This window comes from Salvelinus alpinus, chromosome 3 (assembly GCF_045679555.1).
Source record: "Salvelinus alpinus chromosome 3, SLU_Salpinus.1, whole genome shotgun sequence".
In the NCBI taxonomy this organism is placed as follows: Eukaryota; Metazoa; Chordata; class Actinopteri; order Salmoniformes; family Salmonidae; genus Salvelinus; species Salvelinus alpinus.
In genome coordinates this window covers 36,414,025-36,434,469 of record NC_092088.1, presented here as the reverse complement: position 1 = coordinate 36,434,469, position 20,445 = coordinate 36,414,025, and the positions used below count along the sequence as shown (strand labels likewise).

The following is a 20,445-nucleotide window of genomic DNA, read 5'->3' as shown; positions in this document are numbered from 1 at the left end:
ACACACACACACACACACACACACACAAACACACACACACACACACACACACACACACACACACACACACACACACACACACACACACACACACACACACACACACACACACACACACAGGCTCCATGATCTGCGCAATGGGATTTCCCCAGTATATAGGGGTCCATTCAAACACATCACCCATATCCATATCTTCTTACACGTTTCAATGCAGACACTATACATCTGGTGTTGTGTATTTGTGTAGTTGGTATTGTATGTCTGGTATTTGTGTAGTTGTTATTTGGTGTATCTGATTCTGCAGTGCATAAAAAGAGAAACGAAACCTGCATCTGTGCTTCTGCTAAATACTAATTCGTTGCATCCACTATTCCAGTCTGCCTTGGGTCAGGTTTTTATCTGTATCAATACATTTACTGCAGTAAGACTTTTCACTGTAAAGTAAACTAGCAGCACTCAATGCTAGCTAAACCTAACTACGGTAACCATCTCTCCCTCTCTCTCTCTCCCTTCCCTCTTTCCCTATCTTTCTACTGTAGGTATGTGAAAGTGGTGGTGGGACAGAGGAGCTGGATCTGAGGAGTCTAGCTGCTCTGACTGCAGACACTGTGGTCTCCAACATCCATGACATACTGGCTGAAAAACCTGCAGGTATTTTATGGTCATCATGCCTTTATTACGGTTATGGCATGACTTCCCTCTGTGTTCAGCGCCACTAGAGTTCTCTTCAGTCATATTTCTCTGATAAACTTTACTGGGTTACTGCAGGTTGTTAGAAGGAAGTGTGTGCGAGCGTGACTGTTTGTGTGTGAGCATGCTTGGATGTTAGCACTACCTGACTTCTTTAGAGAAGTGGATACTTCTGTTCCTAATTCCAAACTATGTTTTCGTGTTGTACTGTATGTCCTGTTTCTCTGTTAGCTGTGTGTTTCTCTGCTGTACCAGAACCTCTATACAGATAACATAGTGTCTTGAAGTTATTGGTTTAATAGTTTAGTGTTTTACATACCAGCACAGTACATTAACTGTACTAGAGCAACTCTTTTTAGAAAGTCACCAATACCGTGTGGTTTAGAAACTCAGTCAAACTGAATAACGAAACAGAAATATACCTCATGCAGACCTTGGTGTTTGAGACTAGAACGTGAGAGTAGTTTCAGTGGAGGGTAAAAATGCTATTATTAGAGAACTCTGCTAGTAAGTGTGCTTTCAGTATGAAGATAAGGGTTTCCTTTCCTATCCACTAGGCCCTTCAAGTAGATCTGAAAGGAATGGCTACATACAGTGTAAGAAATATGGTAGTAGCTGCTCCACCTTGCCCTTTGATAAGCTTCAGTGTCTAAGGTTAGGTGTTATGGGGTTGTTCCTGGACAGATGTGTATGTGTTTCTACGCCTTGGGTGTATCTGTGATTCTAACCCTTGTTGTGTCTCCTCTCCTAGAGGAGGCTCGCTACGAGGTGCAGCAGTTCTTCCAGAGAAGAGACGAGACGGACAACACAGAAGAAATAGACAACAGTGAGATAGACAGCAGGGAGACAGACAGTGCAGAGGAGACAGGCAGGGGAGAGTCACACAGCCAGACAACACAGACAGACAATGCAGGATGGCTTCTGTTGAAGACTCTGTCTTTCCTGACTGCTACAAACTCTACTGTGAGTGAAGTTAAACATGTTTGAATCTAAAGCATGGCTACCCTGATCCTTTAACAGACTGACTGTGGTTTACCACATTATAGTTTAACCTGTGTACTGTAGTCTGAAGTCCCAGGTAATTGGAAGTGAAACCATCTGGAAACTCCCAGTGTTGTTTAGTTAAATGATGATTCAGTGTGTGATAATTAATTAATAAATCAGAGTTGTTCCAGTGCATAGGTCTTGGCAAGCCCCTCACAGACAGACATCACCTTGGTGGCATATTTTTAGAAAGCAATGCAATGTCTGTGTTTTTGTTGTCAGTTACAAGTTTGAAAGGCAAGTCATAAATGCTTATCAGATTTAATTTTGCTAAGAGTAAAAGTTCCTTCTTTTTTATTTTATTTGTGTTTTCTCTCTCTTTAGGAATTGCTGTCTTCAATAAAGCCAGGTTATATTGTGTTCTCTTTCTCTGGGAGGTGATTTGGTCAGTAAAGTCAGATTGTTGTGTGTTCTTCACTATTTTTAGGAATTGATGTCTGTAGTAAAGCCAGGTCTGCCGGCGGCCCTGGTGAAGTGTCTCTACCTGCTAGTGTGTCTACCTGCCCGGAAGGAGAGAGCAGCAGTAGAGACCTTTCAAGAACTGCTCGTACAGGTGAGTCTTCTATTTCAGCGGTATCCTCAAGGTTAGAGAGGCTGGCCAGTAAGAGCATGGTTGTCTGTTCGAATCCCAGTGCTGATAGAGAATATCAGTCTATAGTGAACAGTACTGGCAATAGAATCTCAGGTGGTCCATTGTAGCTCAGTTAGTAGAGCATGGCGCTTTGGCTTTGGGTTTGGTTCCCAGGACCAACCATATGTAAAAAAACAAAACAAAAATTATGCACACATGACTAAGTTGCTTTGTATAAAAGTGTCTGCTAAATTATGTATATTATTATTAATATACAGTGTGCCACCTACTGTCATGTGACCTTGATCAAGGCACTTAACCCCTAACCTCCTCTCCTCCTTAGGTCCTGTTACAGCTGTGCAGTCACCCTTCCAGTGTGGAGGAGATGGTGGAGACTGAGGAGTTGCAGTGTCTGATCATCTCGCTCACATCACTACACGACCAGACTAGTGCCCCCTGGAGGCACCAGGCATCACGTGTCCTCAGAGCTGTCTCGGCTGCTAAGACACCCAATACCGTCCCCTTCCTACAGGGTGAGCTGAAGTGCAAAAATTCTAATTTTAATAGTCAATTACACTAATATATTCAGTATTAGTGGCCCATGCAAGAATCAAACCCACAAGCTTGTTGTTGCAACCACTCAAAACAGGTAGATATTGAACAGGAGTTGAGTCAACCAACATGATCTGATAATGGCCATTTCCTATTATTATTATTTTTTAAATGTTTGCCTAATCAATGCAACACTGGTGTTTGATTGCAACATACAATTCCTCAATTGAGAGTGGTAGAGAGTCTGTATCAGTTTAGCTTCAATTATTGGTTGGATATTTTTCCCATCAGTGATGTAAACCAAAATTGGTTCTGTGAAAGTTCCCAGAACATTCCTTAGGTCGTGGCAAATGTTCTCATAACAAAATAACTGACCAGTCGTGGTGATGATTATAGAATATTTGTATAAAACATTTACCTGATGTTGCAACAACGCTCCTAGAAAACATTTATTCTGTTCTTTAAAGGTTCCCAAAATGTTTAATTAGGTTGTGGGAACAGTCTGCTGAGAACAATATGTGGACATCACATTAGATATGTTCCCAAAACATAAAAATTGTCCAGTTGGGCAGATGATTCTACAAAGTTTATTTTTGGGTGCAGAAAAACATTCACAGAATGTTTCATTAGGTTGTTGAAACATCATGTGGACATGACAAGAGATATGGTCCCAAAACACAAACATTATTAAAATATTTCTATTAGGTTGCAAAAAACAATTTGCCTGATTTTGCAAGAACATTCCCAAAACACATTTTTTCTGTCCTTTAAAAGTTCCTAAAACATTTATTTAGGTTGTGGGAATACTGTGAAGATATGAGATAGGTTCCCAAAACACTAAAACTGGTTAGTTGTGCTGACATTCGGATAATATTTGTATCAGGGTGCAAAAAACATTCCTTTGATGTTGCAAGCCTTTCTGAATTCTTTAAAGGTTCCCAGAATATTTAATGAGGTTGTGGGAACAGTGTGGGTACATTACAAGAAATAGGTTTCCAAAACAGAAAATATGCTCAGTTGTGATGACATTCATACAATGTTTAAGTTAGGTTGCACAGGATATTCTCTTAATGCTGTAAGAATGAAATATATTGTTATGCTGTTCATAGCATATTTGTTTTAGATTTAACATAATGTTCAATTGACATTTGCGCAATATACATTTTACCTGGTCTTGGAGGTCCTCATAACATTTCAAGAACATTTAGAAAATGTTATATTTAAGTTTTACCTAATACAGATGTAGGATCTTAATTTGATCATTCTTTTGTTGCTGAGAATTTTCCAGCACTACAGGAAATGCAAACTTGTAGTGTATTTGAGTTTTAAAAAGGCTTCTTAAGTTTTTAATTTCCAGTTTGAAATGTCTGACTTTATTTGCCCTAATGAACCATTTATCAACCCCTACAAAAATGTCCATTAATTATAATGAACATAAAAATTGACATTTCCTGTTGCCACAGGATGATTTTCCTGCTGTAGCAAACTGGCTCAATTAAGATCCAACATCTGTATAACCACAACATTCTCAGCATGTGAATTTGTAGCTCCATAAAGCATAAGAAAGCAAATTGGAATGCCTCCCCAATTATGTTTCTCTCCATATTTACATTTACATTTACATTTACATTTAAGTCATTTAGCAGACGCTCTTATCCAGAGCGACTTACAAATTGGTGCATTCACCTTATGATATCCAGTGGAACAACCACTTTACAATAGTGCATCTAACTCTTTTAAGGGGGGGGGGGGGGTTAGAAGGATTACTTTCTCCTATCCTAGGTATTCCTTAAAGAGGTGGGGTTTCAGGTGTCTCCGGAAGGTGGTGATTGACTCCGCTGACCTGGCGTCGTGAGGGAGTTTGTTCCACCATTGGGGTGCCAGAGCAGCGAACAGTTTTGACTGGGCTGAGCGGGAACTGTACTTCCTCAGAGGTAGGGAGGCGAGCAGGCCAGAGGTGGATGAACGCAGTGCCCTTGTTTGGGTGTAGGGCCTGATCAGAGCCTGAAGGTACGGAGGTGCCGTTCCCCTCACAGCTCCGTAGGCAAGCACCATGGTCTTGTAGCGGATGCGAGCTTCAACTGGAAGCCAGTGGAGAGAGCGGAGGAGCGGGGTGACGTGAGAGAACTATTTAATAGTAATTCACATTTGAGGAATGTATTGTCAATGATATAGGGACACATGGCATTTTAATTTCATTCATAGAACATTCGAATAGCATTTAATCATACAAATGCAACCATATTTTCTTACACTTCATACTGTTGTCAGATCTTAATTTGACCTTTTTTGTCGCAGAAGGAAAATAATGCAGCAGCAGAAGGATTTTAATGAATATTGAATATTTAGAATTGCCCGGGGGGGTCAGCTGGGGAATGGTGTATGGTGTTTGTAGGCTTTACAATAACTTAGACTGCAGGTCCACTGGGCATTAGTTCAAGTAGCCTACTTAGGCTACGTGCAGGCAACAGCGCGTCTCATGTGGATTATAAAACATTTGCATATTTGTAGGGGGTACATATATTTTTCATTAGGGGATTTTTTCTTATTTGTATACATTTTTTATTATATGTTCAATGCAACTAATAGGCTGAATAAGCTGTTGGTTTCTTCAGTGCCTGTGTGGTCCACTGGTTACAGCTGGTGACCCTGACACTCATATGCCAGAGTCGGCATGGGTTCGAATCTAACTCACTGCCATTAGAATTATTTTGTGGAACTGGTACTAGTTACGCTCTGTGGGTTGTACTGAGTGCTCTTACTGAAGTAATTTCTAAAGGAAATAACTTAATTTTTATTACATTACATTTTACCAAATAACTTCAGTTACATAGATTTATATTATTATATCGTCGCTATCGGATGAAAACCTCACAACTCCATTTTTGATGCTACATTTTTTTTTGCATGAATGTATACTATTGGTTCCCCTTTTCAAGTTTTACGTTTATGTCACATCTGTATGAACATTTCATGACCCCTTGACCAATGAAATGTATTAAAAATTGCTTGTCATCAAAACTCTTAAATCAATTGGCTCTGTCGTGGAAATTCAAAATTTCCATCACAGCTCTCAAAGTTGTTCGTCAAACCCTTGTATCTCCGCCAAGGCTCTTGAAGTGAAGGGCAGGTCTTCAAACATGTTAAAATTATTACAATGTCTCGAGTAACATTTACCTGTTTATTAAATTGAGCACAATGACAGATATTAAGTTAACTTTGAATAAGAAACTGTACAGTCTACAGACTTTGTTTAATGTTAGTCTTCATTGGCGACTACCTGTGCTGGAGGACACTAAAAGATGGTGCTGGCAGGCTTAAATAATAAATTAATGTCAAATCAATTGCACAAAGTTGTTGTTTTTGTTTGCTATCACAGTTTACCAGAAGTTGTAAACAATAACCAAACTAAATGTGTAACTAGTACTTAAGTAGTTTTCTGACCGTATACTTTTTACTCTTACTTGAGTAGTTTCTTAAGCGGACTACTTTTACTTGAGTTCATTTCAATCTAAGTAATATTACTTTTACTTCAGTACAGATTTTCAGTACTCTACCCACCTCTGCAAATGATATATATAAAATGTGTGCAAGCATCCACACTGGAAGAAAGCTTATCGTTCCACAGTAGGCCTACATCTGTCAATCATCTGATAGCCCAAATCAGCTCATCAACTCAGCCAGGGAAACACAAACGGTAGTCTACTATCAGTTTTCACACCTTTCATTATGTGACAATGGATAGGTTAACGGGTAGCCTACAAAATGTAGACTATTGGAATATGATCAATTAACAAAGGGCCTATTGCAACCATTGATGGCACTAGATTATCACCGGCTGATGTTTCATGAACTATTAATATGCTCTAAATTCACCCGCACAGCTGATCTCAATTTCAACCATTATAGGTCACCTCTTTACCGCTCCCTAAAAGCTGATGTCAGTGATACCTGTGGTGGTTCATTTCATTACTATTAAATGAGGAGAGACAAACTTATCACACAAGTCAGAGTTATACTTAAACTAAATCTTTAATAGTGAGAGCTTTGCAATAGCGATGGCTGGTCGACGAATCACCGTCTCTGATGATTCGTTGAGAGCAAAGTACAAAGGTCTTTTATAGCCAAGATACACCCCTTTCAACCAAGATGACGAACAACAGATATATAGAATGGTCACAAGGTTAAGATCTGTATGAAAGATACCTATAATACATAGCAGACATTATCTGCTGTGTCAAAAGTTTTCATTGTATAGACCAGTGTCTGGCCCTCCGACTCCAAACTGGAACCATCTCTCTCTGGTACAGTATAGAACAGAAACATTAACCCATGCTCTGGAATGCTCTTTTGGTTTTATCACCCAAAAGACATCGTAAATCTCCTGTCAGTGTTATCTCCCAGAGGCCCATCCTCAGTAGAACAGACACACAATAGTTACGAATACTCTATTCTGTTGACTAAAACAACCATTTGATGCAATACAAGTATTATAACATAATCTTGCAATTTTGCCACCATAATCCTTAGTCAAAGATATGTATATAATGACAAGATGCTCATGTCTCTAACAATGGGAGTTGTTGTCCCAAAGGCAGGAAGGCAGGCGAGAAGTTTAGGTCTGCATATTAAGCCCATAGAAACACATTGGGCTTATTCGCCTCTTCCTCTCTTCCTTAGTCCTGCTTGCAACCAAAGTCTTTCAAGATATGTTCGTCCTCTGGTTGGTGTTGTCATTGGAACAACTTAGTAATTTTTTAACAGACTAAGGGCCATTTATCTATTTGACAAGCATTCCGTAGAAAATAAATAAAGTATTTCTGCGTTTACCACAGCTAATCTACTATAGCAATTTACTGTCCATATTTGAAATGTGTAACTAAATCAAGTAAATCGGTAAGATTGAGTTATTTGTGCCAGAAGGTCATGGGTTGGAATCAAACCCACGCCAACACGGTAAGGCTATATTTACACACTGAAGGCAGCGGCCCTAACCACTAAACCACACCAGGCCACAATTAAACTCAATTTGGACAGTTCATTCATAACCTTAGGATACACTTCACACTTGTATGTCGTAGCTTAGTGGAAACCAATATCTATCTTGTGATATTAAGATATATATAACGATGGTGGTTGATGTGTATGGCTGGATTCCAGATAAATTTTTGCACATTTGAATGTTGCAGTAATAGGACCTAAGCCTAGTGTTTGAGCGAGCGAGAATATTATTTTGATAGCAGGCCTGATCCCAATGACTCGACTGCCCCTGCATGGAGAGAAAGATAACTGCTCATTTTCAAGGAATCACAAGGCTCAATAGAATTTCCTGATGCAGCAAGAAAATTCTCTGCAACAAGAATGATCAAGTTAAGATCCTACATCTGTATGTTGACAAACTGCACATTATTTAATTCATAGGACATTTGAACAGCATTTAATCATACAAACAAAACCATATTTTTTACACTTCATATGTTGACAATCTGCACATATGAGGTTTGAACCCTTAATGGGTTTTTTCTCAGTATATAGCCATGGCAGTATGGTCAATCAGGAATTCCATGCTTTATTTTTTAACCTTATTAGACATAACTAACCCAGGAAAATACCAGTAACTGGGTTATTCACCATCACTTCACCATCCTCTTTATACAGTGCTTTCAGAAAAATGTCACACCCCTCACCTTTTCCACATTTTGTTGTGTTACAGCCTGAATTTAAAATGTATTAAATTGAGATTTTGTGTCACTGGCCTACACACAATACCCCGTAACGTCAAAGTGGAATTTTGTTTGTAGAAATGTGTGAAATTAATAAAAAACGTAATGCTGAAATGTCTTCAGTCAATAAGTATTCAACCCCTTTGTTATGGCAAGCCTAAATATGTTCAGATGTGCTTAACAAATCACAAGATTTGCATGGACTCATTCCGTGTTCAATAGTAGTGGTTAACATGATTTATGAATGACACCCCATCTCTGTACCCTATATGTCAGTTCCCTCAATCGAGTAGTGAATTTCAAGCACAGATTCAACCACAAAGACCAAGGAGGTTTTTCAATACCTCGCAAAGAAGGGTACCGATTGGTAGATTTGTAAAAATATAAAAAGCAGGTGCTGACTTTCCCTTTGGGCATGGTGAAATTATTAACAACACTTTGGATGGTGTATTAATACACCCAATCAGTACAAAGATACAGGCGTCCTTCCTAACTCAGTTGCCGGAGAGGAAGGAAACTGCTTAGGGATTTCACCATGAGGCCAATTTTAAAACACTTACAGAGTTTAATGGTTGTGATATGAGAACTCAGGATGGATCACCAAAATTGTAGCTACTCCACAATACTAACCTAAATGACAGAGTGAATAAAAATATTCCAAAACATATATCCTGTTTGCAACAAGGCACTTAAGTAATACTGCAAATAATGTGGCAAAGAAATACATTTTTTGTCCTAAAAACAAAGTGTTTGGGCCAAATCCAACACAACACATAATTTTCAAGCATGATGGTGGCAGCATCAAGGGTATGCTTGTCATTGGCAAGGGCTAAGGAGTTTTTGGGGATAAAAATAAATGGAATACAGCTATATGCACCAGCAAAACCTGGTTCAGTCTGCTTTCCAACAGACACTGGGAGATTAATTCACCTTTCAGAAGGACAATAATCTAAAACACAAGGCCTAATCTCCACTGGAGTTGCTTACCAAGATGACATTGAATGTTCCTGAGTGGCCTAGTTGTAATTTTGACCTAAATCAGCTTGAAAATCTATGTCAAGACTTGGAAATGACTGTCTAGCAATGATCAACAGTCAAATTGACAGAGTTTGAAGAATTTTTAAAACAATAATGGGCAAATATTGTATAACCCAGATGTGCAAAACTCTTAAGAGACTTACCCTAAAAGAGACACAGCTGTAATTGCTGCTAAAGGTGTGCCTACAAAGTATTCACTTTGTCATTACAGGGTATTATGTGTAGATGGGTGAGAAAACAATCTATTTAATCATTTTTAATTCAGGCTCTAACACAACTAAATGTGGAATAAGTCAAGGGGTATGAATACTTTCTGAAGGCACTGTATGCTGCACACTTCTGGGCCCACAAGGTATCCATGACTGAGTGCTGATCTAGGATCACTTTTGCAATGGGGGACTATTTCAAGCATCTCAAAGTAGGAATTATATTGGGTGCATTTTCTTAAGTGGAACAGTACATTTTGACAATTTTTTGTTGTTGTTTACAGTTAGTCTAAAATCTGCATTTCTGACTGGATTTACAAATCTGAACGAAATAAAGACATCCTCTTTTTTAGTATAAACTACATGACCAAAAGTATGTGTACAGCTGCTCCTCAAATATCTAATTTCAAAATCATGGGCATTAATATGGAGTTGGTCCCCCCTTTGCTGCTATAACAGCCTCCACTCTTCTGGGAAGGCGTTCCACTAGATGTTGGGAAATTGCTGCGGGGACTTGCTTCCATTCAGCCACAAGAGCATTAGTGAGTTTGGGTACTGATGTTGGGCGATTAGACCTGGCTCGCAGTTGGTGTTCCAATTCATCCCAAAGGTGTTTGAGTGGGTTGAGGTCAAGGCTCTGTGCAGGGCAGTCAAGTTCTTCCACACCAATCTCGACAAACCATTTCTGTATGGACCTCAAATTGTGCATGGGGGCATTGTCATGCTGAAACAGGAAAGGGCCTTCCCCAAACTGTTGCCACAAAGTTGGAAGCACAGAATCGTCTAGAATGTCATTGTATGCTGTAGCGTTAAGATTTCCCTTCACTGCAACTAGCCCGAACCATGAAAAACAGCCCCAGACCATTATTCCTCCTCAACCAAACTTTACAATTGGCACTATGCATTGGGGCAGGTAGCGTTCTCCTGGCATCCGACAATCCCAGATGTATCTGTCTGACTGCCAGATGGTGATGTGTGATTCATCACTCCAGAGAACGCATTTCCACTGCTCCAGAGTCCAATGGTGGTGAGCTTTACACCACTTCAGCTGACGCTTGGCATTGCGCATGGTGATCTTAGTCTTCTGTATGGCAGCTCGGCCAAGGAAGCCCATTTCATGAAGCACCCAACGAACAGTTATTATGCTGACGTCGCTTCCAGTGGCAGTTTGAAACTAGGTAATGAGTGTTGCAACCTGAGGACAGATGATTTTTACGTGCTACGTGCTTCAGCACTCGGCGGTCCCGTTCTGTGAGCTTGTGTGGCCTACCACTTTGCGACTGAGCCGTTGTTGCTCCTAGACGTTTCCACTTCACAATAACAGCATTTACAGTTGACCAGGGAAGCTCTATCAGGGCAGTGATTTGGTCAAACTGACTTGTTGGAAAGCTGGCATCCTATGACAGTGCCACGTTGAAAGTTCTTCAGTAAGGCCATTCTACTGCCAATGTTTGTCTATGGAGATTGCATGACTGTGTGCTCAATTTTATACACCTGTCAGCAACAGGTGTGGCTGAAATAGTAAAATCCTCTAATTTGAAGGGGTGTCCACATATTTTGTATATACAGTGCCTTCGGGGAAATATTCAGACCCCTTGACTTTTTCCACATTTTGTTACGTTACAGCCTTATTCTAAAATGGATTAAATAAAAACATTTCCTCAGCAATCTACTCACAATACCCCATGATGACAAAGTGAAAACAGGTTCTTAGAAATTTGTGTTAATAAAAAATAAGAAACGTATTTACATAAGTATTCAGACCCTTTGCTATGAGACTCGAAATTGAGCTCAGGTGCATCCTGTTTAGTTGATCATCCTTGAGACGTTTCTACAACTTGATTAGAGTCCACCTGTGGTAAATTCAACCGATTGGACATGATTTGGAAAGGCACATACCTGTCTATATAAGATCCCACAGTTTGCAGTGCATGTCAGAGCAAAAACCAAGCCATTAAGTCGAAGGAAATCTCCGTAGAGCTGGTGTCGAGGCACCGATCTGGGGAAGGGTACCAAAAAATGTATGCAGCATTGAAGGTCTCCAATAACAGAGTGGCCTCCATCATTCTTTAATGGAAGAAGTTTGGAACCACCAAGACTCTTCCTAGAGCTGGCCGCCAGGACAAACAGAGCAATCGGGGGAGAAGGGCCTTGGTCAGGGAGGTGACCAAGGCCAGATGGTAACTCTGACAAAGCTCTAAAGTTGCTCTGTGGAGATGGGTGAACCTTTCAGAAGAACAACCATCTCTGCAGCACTCCATCAATCAGGCCTTTATGGGAGAGTGGCCAGACCTCAGTAAAAGGCACATGACAGCCCACTTGGAGTTTGCCAAAAGGCACCTAAAGACTCTCAGACCATGAGAAACAAGATTCTCTGGTCTGATGAAACCAAGATTGAACTCTTTGGTCTGAATGCCAAGCATTATGTCTGGAGGAAACCTGGCAGAATCCCAACAGTGAAGCATGGTGGTGGCAGCATCATGCTGTGGTTTTTGTTTTTCAGCGGCAGAGACTGGGAGACTAGTCAGGATGGCCTGTGGAATGTTGTTCTTCTCCTCTTCAACAGCTTCGCGAAGTTGCTGGATGTTGGGGGGAAATGGAACACACTGTTGTACACAATCCAGAGCATTCCAAACATGCTCAATGGGTGACATGTTTGGTGAGTTGCAGGCCATGGAAGAACTGGGACATTTTCAGCTTCCAGGAATTGTGTACAGATCCTTGCGACATGGGGCCATGCATTATCATGCTGAAACATGAGGTGATGTTGGTGAATGAATGGCAAGACATTGGGATCAGAATCTCATCATGGTATCTCTGTGTATTCAAATTGCCATCGATAAAATGCAATTGTGTTTGTTGTCCGTAGCTTTTTCCTGCCAATACCATAACTCCACCACCACCATTGAGCACTCTGTTCACAACTTGACATCAGCAAACTGCTCGCCCACACGACGCCATACACATGCTCTGCGGACATTCCTGCAGTTAGCACGCCAATTGCACGCTCCCTCAAAACTTGATACATCTGTTGCATTGTGTTGTGTGACAAAACTGCACATTTAGCCTTTTATTGTCTTCAGCACAAGCTGCACCTACAGTGGGCTCCAAAATTACTGGCACCCCTGACTGGCAATGCACAAACAATACTTAAACAAATATAAACAATATAATTATAGAGACAAACTCAAAATACCAACATGTGAAAAATACTATTAATGTTTCAATGGAACCCAACAAAATAATTTATTGATTTAATTAAAAATCTATGTCTTCCAACTCAAGGTTTCACAATTAATGGCACCCTTAAATATTATTGTAAATAACATCTGTCAAAATTAAACCAGGAATTAAGTTCCACTTATTTAAGTTTATCTAAGTGTTAAGGAACTATCTTGAGCCATTATATCACTTCCTTTTTCACTAGGATATAAAAATGAGGTAACACGCATGCAATATCCTTTTGTTATCCAACACCATGAAGAAAACAAAAGAACTGGCAGTTCAAAAGAGACAGATGGTCGTAGACCTTCATAAATCTGGTAATGGCTACAAGAAGATCCACAAATGATTGAATATACCACTGAGCACTGTCAGGGCAATTATTAAAAAATTAAAAAGATATGGAACAGTTGAAAACCTCACGGGTAGAGGACGCAAATGCATTTTGCCCCCCAGGATAGGGAGGAGGATCATGAGAGAAGCAACAAAAACCCCAGAATCACTGTGAAAGATGTGCAGGCCTTGGTGGTGTCTTGGGGTCACCAGGTTTAAAAAAGCACCATCAGACGCCACCTCCACAACCACAGGCTCTTTGGAAGGGTTGCCAGAAGAAAGCCCTTAATGACCCCAAGACACAGACGCGAGCGCTTGGAGTTTGCCAAACGTCATTTAAATTAGGATTGGAAGAATTCTGGATCAATCAATTCAATCAATTCAATCAATTCCCCTGGCTGACAAGGTAAAAATCTGTCGTTCTGCCCCTGAACCCACTGTTCCCCGGTAGGCCGTCACTGTAAATAAGAATTTGTTCTTATCATTGTACATAATAAATCGATCTTATCTGACTTGCCTAGTAAAATGTTATCACAACTGAGCATATTTTGTGTTTTGGGAACCTATCTCTTGTAATGTACCTACACTGTTCATACAACCTAACTACATGCTCTGGGAACCTTTAAAGGCTGTTCTGTCAACATTCTTGCAACATCAAAGGAATGTTTTGTGCACCCTGATACAAATATTATCTGAACGTCAGCACAACTGGACAGTTTTTGTGTTTTGGAAATATACCTCTTGTCACGTCCCCGCAATGTTACCACAATCTAATGAAACATAATGGTAATACTATGGATCATTTTGCTATTTGATTTTGAATTTTAGGACCCATTTAGGTATCTATTTTTTTGTTGTTGTTATTATTTGATAAAATATTGAATTTTGAACCATCTAAATATTGAACCATCTAAAAACAATTCCATATTTTAGCTTAGACGACTTAGACTTTTAGAGGTTAATTGGGTTATTGTTCCTTTATGATCAAGTCAGGTCATTACAATACAAATATTCTATAATCATCACCACAAATGAACAGTTTTTGTGTTATGAGAACATTTGGTGCAGGAACTTTCACAGAACTAGTTTTGGTTTTCTGGTAAAACATTACTGGTACAATGTGTTATTACGTAAACAGGAAACCTAATGAGAACTTTTGAAGAATTTTCTGTGGTGGTTGTTGGACAAAAAATACTAGAACTTAATGGGAATCTTAGCTGGGAATCTTAGCTAATGTTATAGGAATGTTCCCAGTTTGCTGGGATGCAGTAATCACCAGAACATTAAGACCACTTACCTTATTGATGGGGTGATTTTCCTCTCTCAGGAACGTGGGTAAAGATAAGCAGCAGTCACCAGAGCCCCAGGTCTCATGACAAACACAGAAGTAGACATTCACATGATATCCACTCAGACCTCATTATCTACTTAGCTGTTCCCATACACAGCCCAGAGCACAGAACATGACTGTTGTCTGGTTTGTTTTGGTGATCGTTATCAGTTTGTTTTGGTCATGGAGGACATATATAAGGGGGAGCTATGCATTCTATGGAAAATCAGGAATGTGCGAAATGTGTTCCGCAATGCGCTAGTGGAGTGAAACGGAATTTACCTTCCACAGAGCTGCTTATTTTCCAGAGAATGCAGAGCCCATAGTTGATTATCCTTTTTACACCATGGCTATAATTTAACACATTTCCCGCAAGAAATGTGTTCATTTGCAGGTAGAAATGTGTTCAACATCCACTGAAGTAGCTTGCAAGTTTACTAGATACTACAGTACAGTAGTTGCCTTGGTAACCAAACAAACAGGCTTGCTAGTTTAGCTAACCTAACCATCAGTCCTAGCTTGCTATTATGAAAATCGAATTCAACAATGTTTACAATTCAACTTTTGCTTTCAAAAATAGCTCAAACATTGAACATGTAAGCTTGAAATAGCCATTGAATTCTACCGTGCTGATATACTGGCCGTTAGAGGAAAATAATGCACGCTCTAGAATGCCCTTCAAGCCAATCAGAAATTAGTATTTAATAGTGCCACTGTATTTTGTTTTTTATTTAACCTTTATTTAACTAGGCAAGCCAGTTAAGATCAAAGTCTTATTTACAATGATGGCCTACCCCGGCCAAACCTTAACCCGGACGACCCTGGGCCAATTGTGCACAGCACTATGGGACTCCCAACCACAGCCGGATGTGATACAGCCTGGAATATAATCAATATAATAATAATATTTAATGCTATGGTTTTGTTGATGATGAGCAGTTTGCTTTGGTGATGATTATCAGTTTGTTTTGGTGATGATGGGTGATTTGTTTTGGTGATGGTGGAGGCATTCAGGCAATGTGTCTGGTGTGTATTTTTATGGTTAAATACTTGAATTACTCAACGTATGATTCATTGACCCTGTAACCCCTTCTCTCTCTCTCTCTCTCTCTCTCTCTCTCTCTCTCTCTCTCTCTCTCTCTCTCTCTCTCTCTCTCTCTCTCTCTCTCTCTCTCTCTCTCTCTCTCTCTCTCTCTCTCTCTCTCTCTCTCTCTCTCTCTCTCTCTCTCTCTCTCTCTCTATATATATATATATATATATATATGTATATTCTATTTCTCCACTCTCTCCTCAGCTAAGAACTGTGTGCGTATCTGTATTCAGAACCTGCAGCGTATCAGTGATCGTGCCCCAGCTCCAGTCCTAGCTGAGGTGGCTGTCACAGTGTTTAGCTTCATCAGAGACTCCTACCAGCTCAACCCTGCTCTGTTCACCGAGCTTGAAAATAACGATGGATACACTGTCTTACAGGCCATCATGACCCGGTGAGTTAGAGAGAAGGAGATGGGGGGAGGGAATTGAGGGAGAAAGAGAGGGTGAGGAAGGATGATGGTGAGGGAGAGAAAGGGAGTGGTTGAAGGTGGGAGGGAGAGGGACAGAGTGAAAACATCTGTCTTTATTGAAAGCGTCAGTAGTGGAACTTATCCAGATTTCTTGGAAATATGGCTCCCAGGAATAAAGGTGTGTGCAACAGACATAATGTAATTTGATTTATTTTTGGGTTAAAACCAATTCTGCCCACAACACAATGCTATTTATGTCTCTGCAGTTTGTCTGCTTACAGATATATGTCAACAAATAATATTTTATCTTTCACTTTACATCTAGACCCTTTACTGTGTCTCTTTCACACTCTCTCCGTACCATTAATTCCTAATTTTTCCCAATTGCAGGTGTGAGGAGGGTGTGCCTGCGGAGGAGTTTGGTCCAGTAGAGGACCTGTTATCTCTGCTAGCGTCTTTGTGTCTGTTTGGGAGGTCAGAGCTGAAGGTGGCTCTCTGTGTCACCAACCCTCAGCCACCTGGCTTCAAGTTTGACCCCTCACTCACCACAGGTAAGAAAACACTTCCTATTATTCCCTCCCCCCCCCCCCCCCCCGCCCCCGTTTCCCCCACACTTTTCAAGAACAAATGTAGGTGGATTACTGGGAAACCTTGTGTGCCTCCCACCTCCAAACACTACTCTACCCCTTCCCACACTCTTCCCTTGTACTCCCCAAACAGTCTCCTTCTCCCCTCCCTTGCTCCACCTCTCAGGTTAACATGAGGTGATTATGTCTAAGATGATGAAGTGGAGTCTGCAATCCTAACTCTGTTAACAGACACACTGCATTCATAAAACACCACCGCACAGAGGCTACCCATCTATCACACACGCACGCACGCACGCACGCACGCACGCACGCACGCACGCACGCACGCACGCACGCACGCACGCACGCACGCACGCACGCACACACACACACACACACACACACACACACACACACACACACACACACACACACACACACACACACAGAGCCCATCTATCACCTACAGGAGCACCTCTCTCACCAGCGTTGAGACAAGGGTGTTTTAGGATGATCTTATTTGTCTGTGATGTGATTTTCATTACAGGTGAAAATGAATCTTATTACAAACTATATATTTATATATTTATTTACCACAAACATATCCATGTCCCCACTCCTAAATCTAAGACCATCTCGGAATATTCTGACAATGCTGTGCTTCCAAACTTTATCAGTCCGAATAATGATGTTTTCCCAATGTTTTTATGCAACTTAACATATTCGTTATCTATCAAACTCGATTCCCTTGGTTATTTTCTCCTGTTTAGGTTATTTGTGAGTTAATTGTTCAACCATCATTTCTCTATGGAATTGAGCAAAATATGATAAATGATTCCTAAACTAAAACATAACTTTGCTTAAATTGACCTTTGAGTATGCCATGGGAATGTATTTCCGGTCCACATCTCAGTCAACATCAAACACAAAACAAACATATTTTTCCAGGTAGGGATAGTGGTCATAGACACTATAACTAACCAGCCCAGCCAGTGTTTTTCTATGTGAAACAAATCCTCATTGACTGAACCTTTTTTTGGGGTGTCTGTCTCTCTTCTTCTAGCTAGGGGAAACACTGCTCCTAGTTTATTACACTTTTACATATCTGTCTCTATCTGAGCCTAGTTAACCTTCTGCTTCAGGCTTTGTATCCTTGTGTCATAAGATGCAGTGCAGAGGGTCTGCACAAAAATATTTTCCTATTATGTGTTCTCAGTTCTGAGCAAATTACAGGAAAGAGATGATGAGAGGATTAAGGCACTTAGCACTTTTGAGATTCCCACAATAATGTATCCTTTTTTCACAAATGTTTAACGCCTGTCCTTCCAGGTCCTGCAGTAAGGAACCTATCAGCATTCCGTTTGCTACAGGGTTCCTTCCAGCGGTCAGAGGACTGTGTATTCTGCAGCCAGATCCTAAGCACCATCAGGACTGTGTGGTCATGGAACAGGGCCAACTTCTTCCTGTTAGAGTGGACTGTTCAATCACTGGCTCAGCTAGCTCAGTGTGTGTCGAAGAAACCGCCTCCTGTACACAGACTGTTCTTCTCTATGTTAGAGATGGTAGGTTGAGTGACACATGCACGTGTGGGCAAGCAGGCACATACACACACATGCGCGCACAAGCACACACACTTGCATGCACGCAAGGTAACTACACTTGTTACGTACATACACACAAAATCCGTATCAGAATCTATCCCCTTAACAAGCTCTACATTTATACTTCTCCATCCATGACTCCATATGTCCATTATGTTTAATTAATTCAGCAATTGATAATTTGGTAAAATACTTATCTGTTGATTCACCACTATTGACTGAACTATCCTGTTAATGTGTCTGTCCAGGTGGCATTCCATCTTAACTACATCCCCCACGAGGCTGTGCGTGCGGTGCAGGCAGTGCTGAAGCAGGGCTGGGCAGGGGCCGTGGCCGGAGGTGCAGAGTTTGGAGTGGCTGCCCTCGGCTGCTTCCACAGGTTTAAATGAAGGAATAAACGTTATTGATCCCCAGAGGTTAAATTGGATTCGTCCCCAGTATAAGACACATTGATTATTTTATAAATGACTCTATGACTGGGATGATACAATATGCACTCGGTGGACAGTTTATTAGGTACACTTCCCCACACCATTACGCCACCAGCCTGTACTGTTGACACCAGGCAGGATGGGGCCATGGACTCATGCTGTTTACGCCAAATCCCGACTCTGCCATCAGCATGAAGCAGCAGGAACCGGAATTCGTCGGACCTGGCAATGTTTTTCCATGCCTCAATTGTCCAGTGTTGGTGATCGCGTGCCCACTGGAGCGTCTTAATCTGCTGTAATAGCCCATCCGTGACAAGGACCGACAAGTTGTGCGTTCCGAGATGCTGTTCTGCACACCACTGTTGTACTGCGCTGTTATTTGCCTGTTCATGTCCCGCCTGAGAGCTTGCACGAATCTTGCCATTCTCCTTTGACCTCTCTCATCAATGATCTGTTTTCACCCACAGGAATACAGCTGACTTTGAGCTCAAAGTCGCTTAGGTCACTCGTTTTGCTAATTTTAATGTTCAATCGAAACAGTAACTGAATGCCTTGATGCCTGTCTGCCTACTTTATATAACCACAGCCACGTGACTCACTGTCTGTATGAGTAAACCATTTTAGTGAATGGGGTGGTGTACCTAAAAAACTGGCCACTGAGTGTATATTTCTAGTACTTTTTACAGTATACAGTTCAGAAAGTATTCAGACCCCTTGACTTTTTCCACATTTTGTTACTTTAAAGCCTTATTTTAAATGTATTAAATTGTTGTTGTTTTTCTCATCAATCTACACACAATACCCCATAATGACAAAAGTTCAACCTTGGATTCATGAGACTAGAGAACCTTGTTTCTCATGTTCAGAGTCCTTTAGGTGCCTTTTGGTAACTCCAAGCGAGCTGTCATGTGTCTTTTTCTGAGGAGTTGGTTCTCTGAACACTCTACCATAAAGGCCTGATTGGTGGAGTCCTTCTGGAAGGTTCTCCCATCTCCACAGAGGAACTCTGGAGCTCTGTCAGAGTGACCATTGGGCGCCCCGAGTGGCACAGTGGTCTAAGGCATTGTCCCGCAGTGCTAGCTGTGCCACTAGAGATCATGGTTCGAGTCCAGGCACAATTGGCCCAGCGTCATCCGGGTTAGGGGAGGGTTTGGCCGGCAGGGATGTTCTTGTCCCATCGCGCTCTAGCAACTCCTGTGGCAGGCCGGGCGCAATGCACGCTGACACAGTCACCAGGTGTATGGTGTTTCCTTCGACACATTGGTGCGGCTGGCTTCCGGGTTAAGCGGGCATTGTGTCAAGAAGTAGTGCGGCTTGGTTGGATTGTGTTTCGGAGGACGCTCGGCTCTCGACCTTCGCCTCTCCCAAGTCCGTACAGGAGTTGCAACAATGGGACAAGACTGTAACTACCAATTGGATAACATGAAATTGGGGAAAAAAATAAATATATAAAAAAAAAAGTGACCATCGGGTTCTTGGTCACCTCCTTGAAGAATGCCCTTCTCCCCCGATTGCTCAGTTTAGCCAGGCGGCCAGCTCTAGGAAGAGTCTTAGTGATTCCAAACTTCTTCCATTTAAGAATGATGGAGTTCTTGGGGACCTTCAATGCCACAGATATTTTTTCGTAGCCTGT

At 41.1% G+C, this 20,445-nt stretch overlaps 1 protein-coding gene across 3 annotated transcripts in view; it reads left to right on the top strand.

Moving 5' to 3' along the window:
- The window catches only part of wdfy4 (WDFY family member 4), a 199,370-nt gene that overhangs the window by 2,842 nt on the left and 176,083 nt on the right, over positions 1-20,445 (top strand). For all 3 annotated transcript variants that reach the window (XM_071392623.1, XM_071392622.1, XM_071392624.1), the window contains exons 3-10: positions 540-651; positions 1,442-1,653; positions 2,162-2,287; positions 2,649-2,838; positions 16,004-16,193; positions 16,602-16,762; positions 18,110-18,342; positions 18,630-18,760. In XM_071392623.1, the coding sequence (XP_071248724.1) occupies positions 540-651; positions 1,442-1,653; positions 2,162-2,287; positions 2,649-2,838; positions 16,004-16,193; positions 16,602-16,762; positions 18,110-18,342; positions 18,630-18,760 (1,355 nt within the window). The remainder of the gene's footprint in view (positions 1-539; positions 652-1,441; positions 1,654-2,161; positions 2,288-2,648; positions 2,839-16,003; positions 16,194-16,601; positions 16,763-18,109; positions 18,343-18,629; positions 18,761-20,445) is intronic.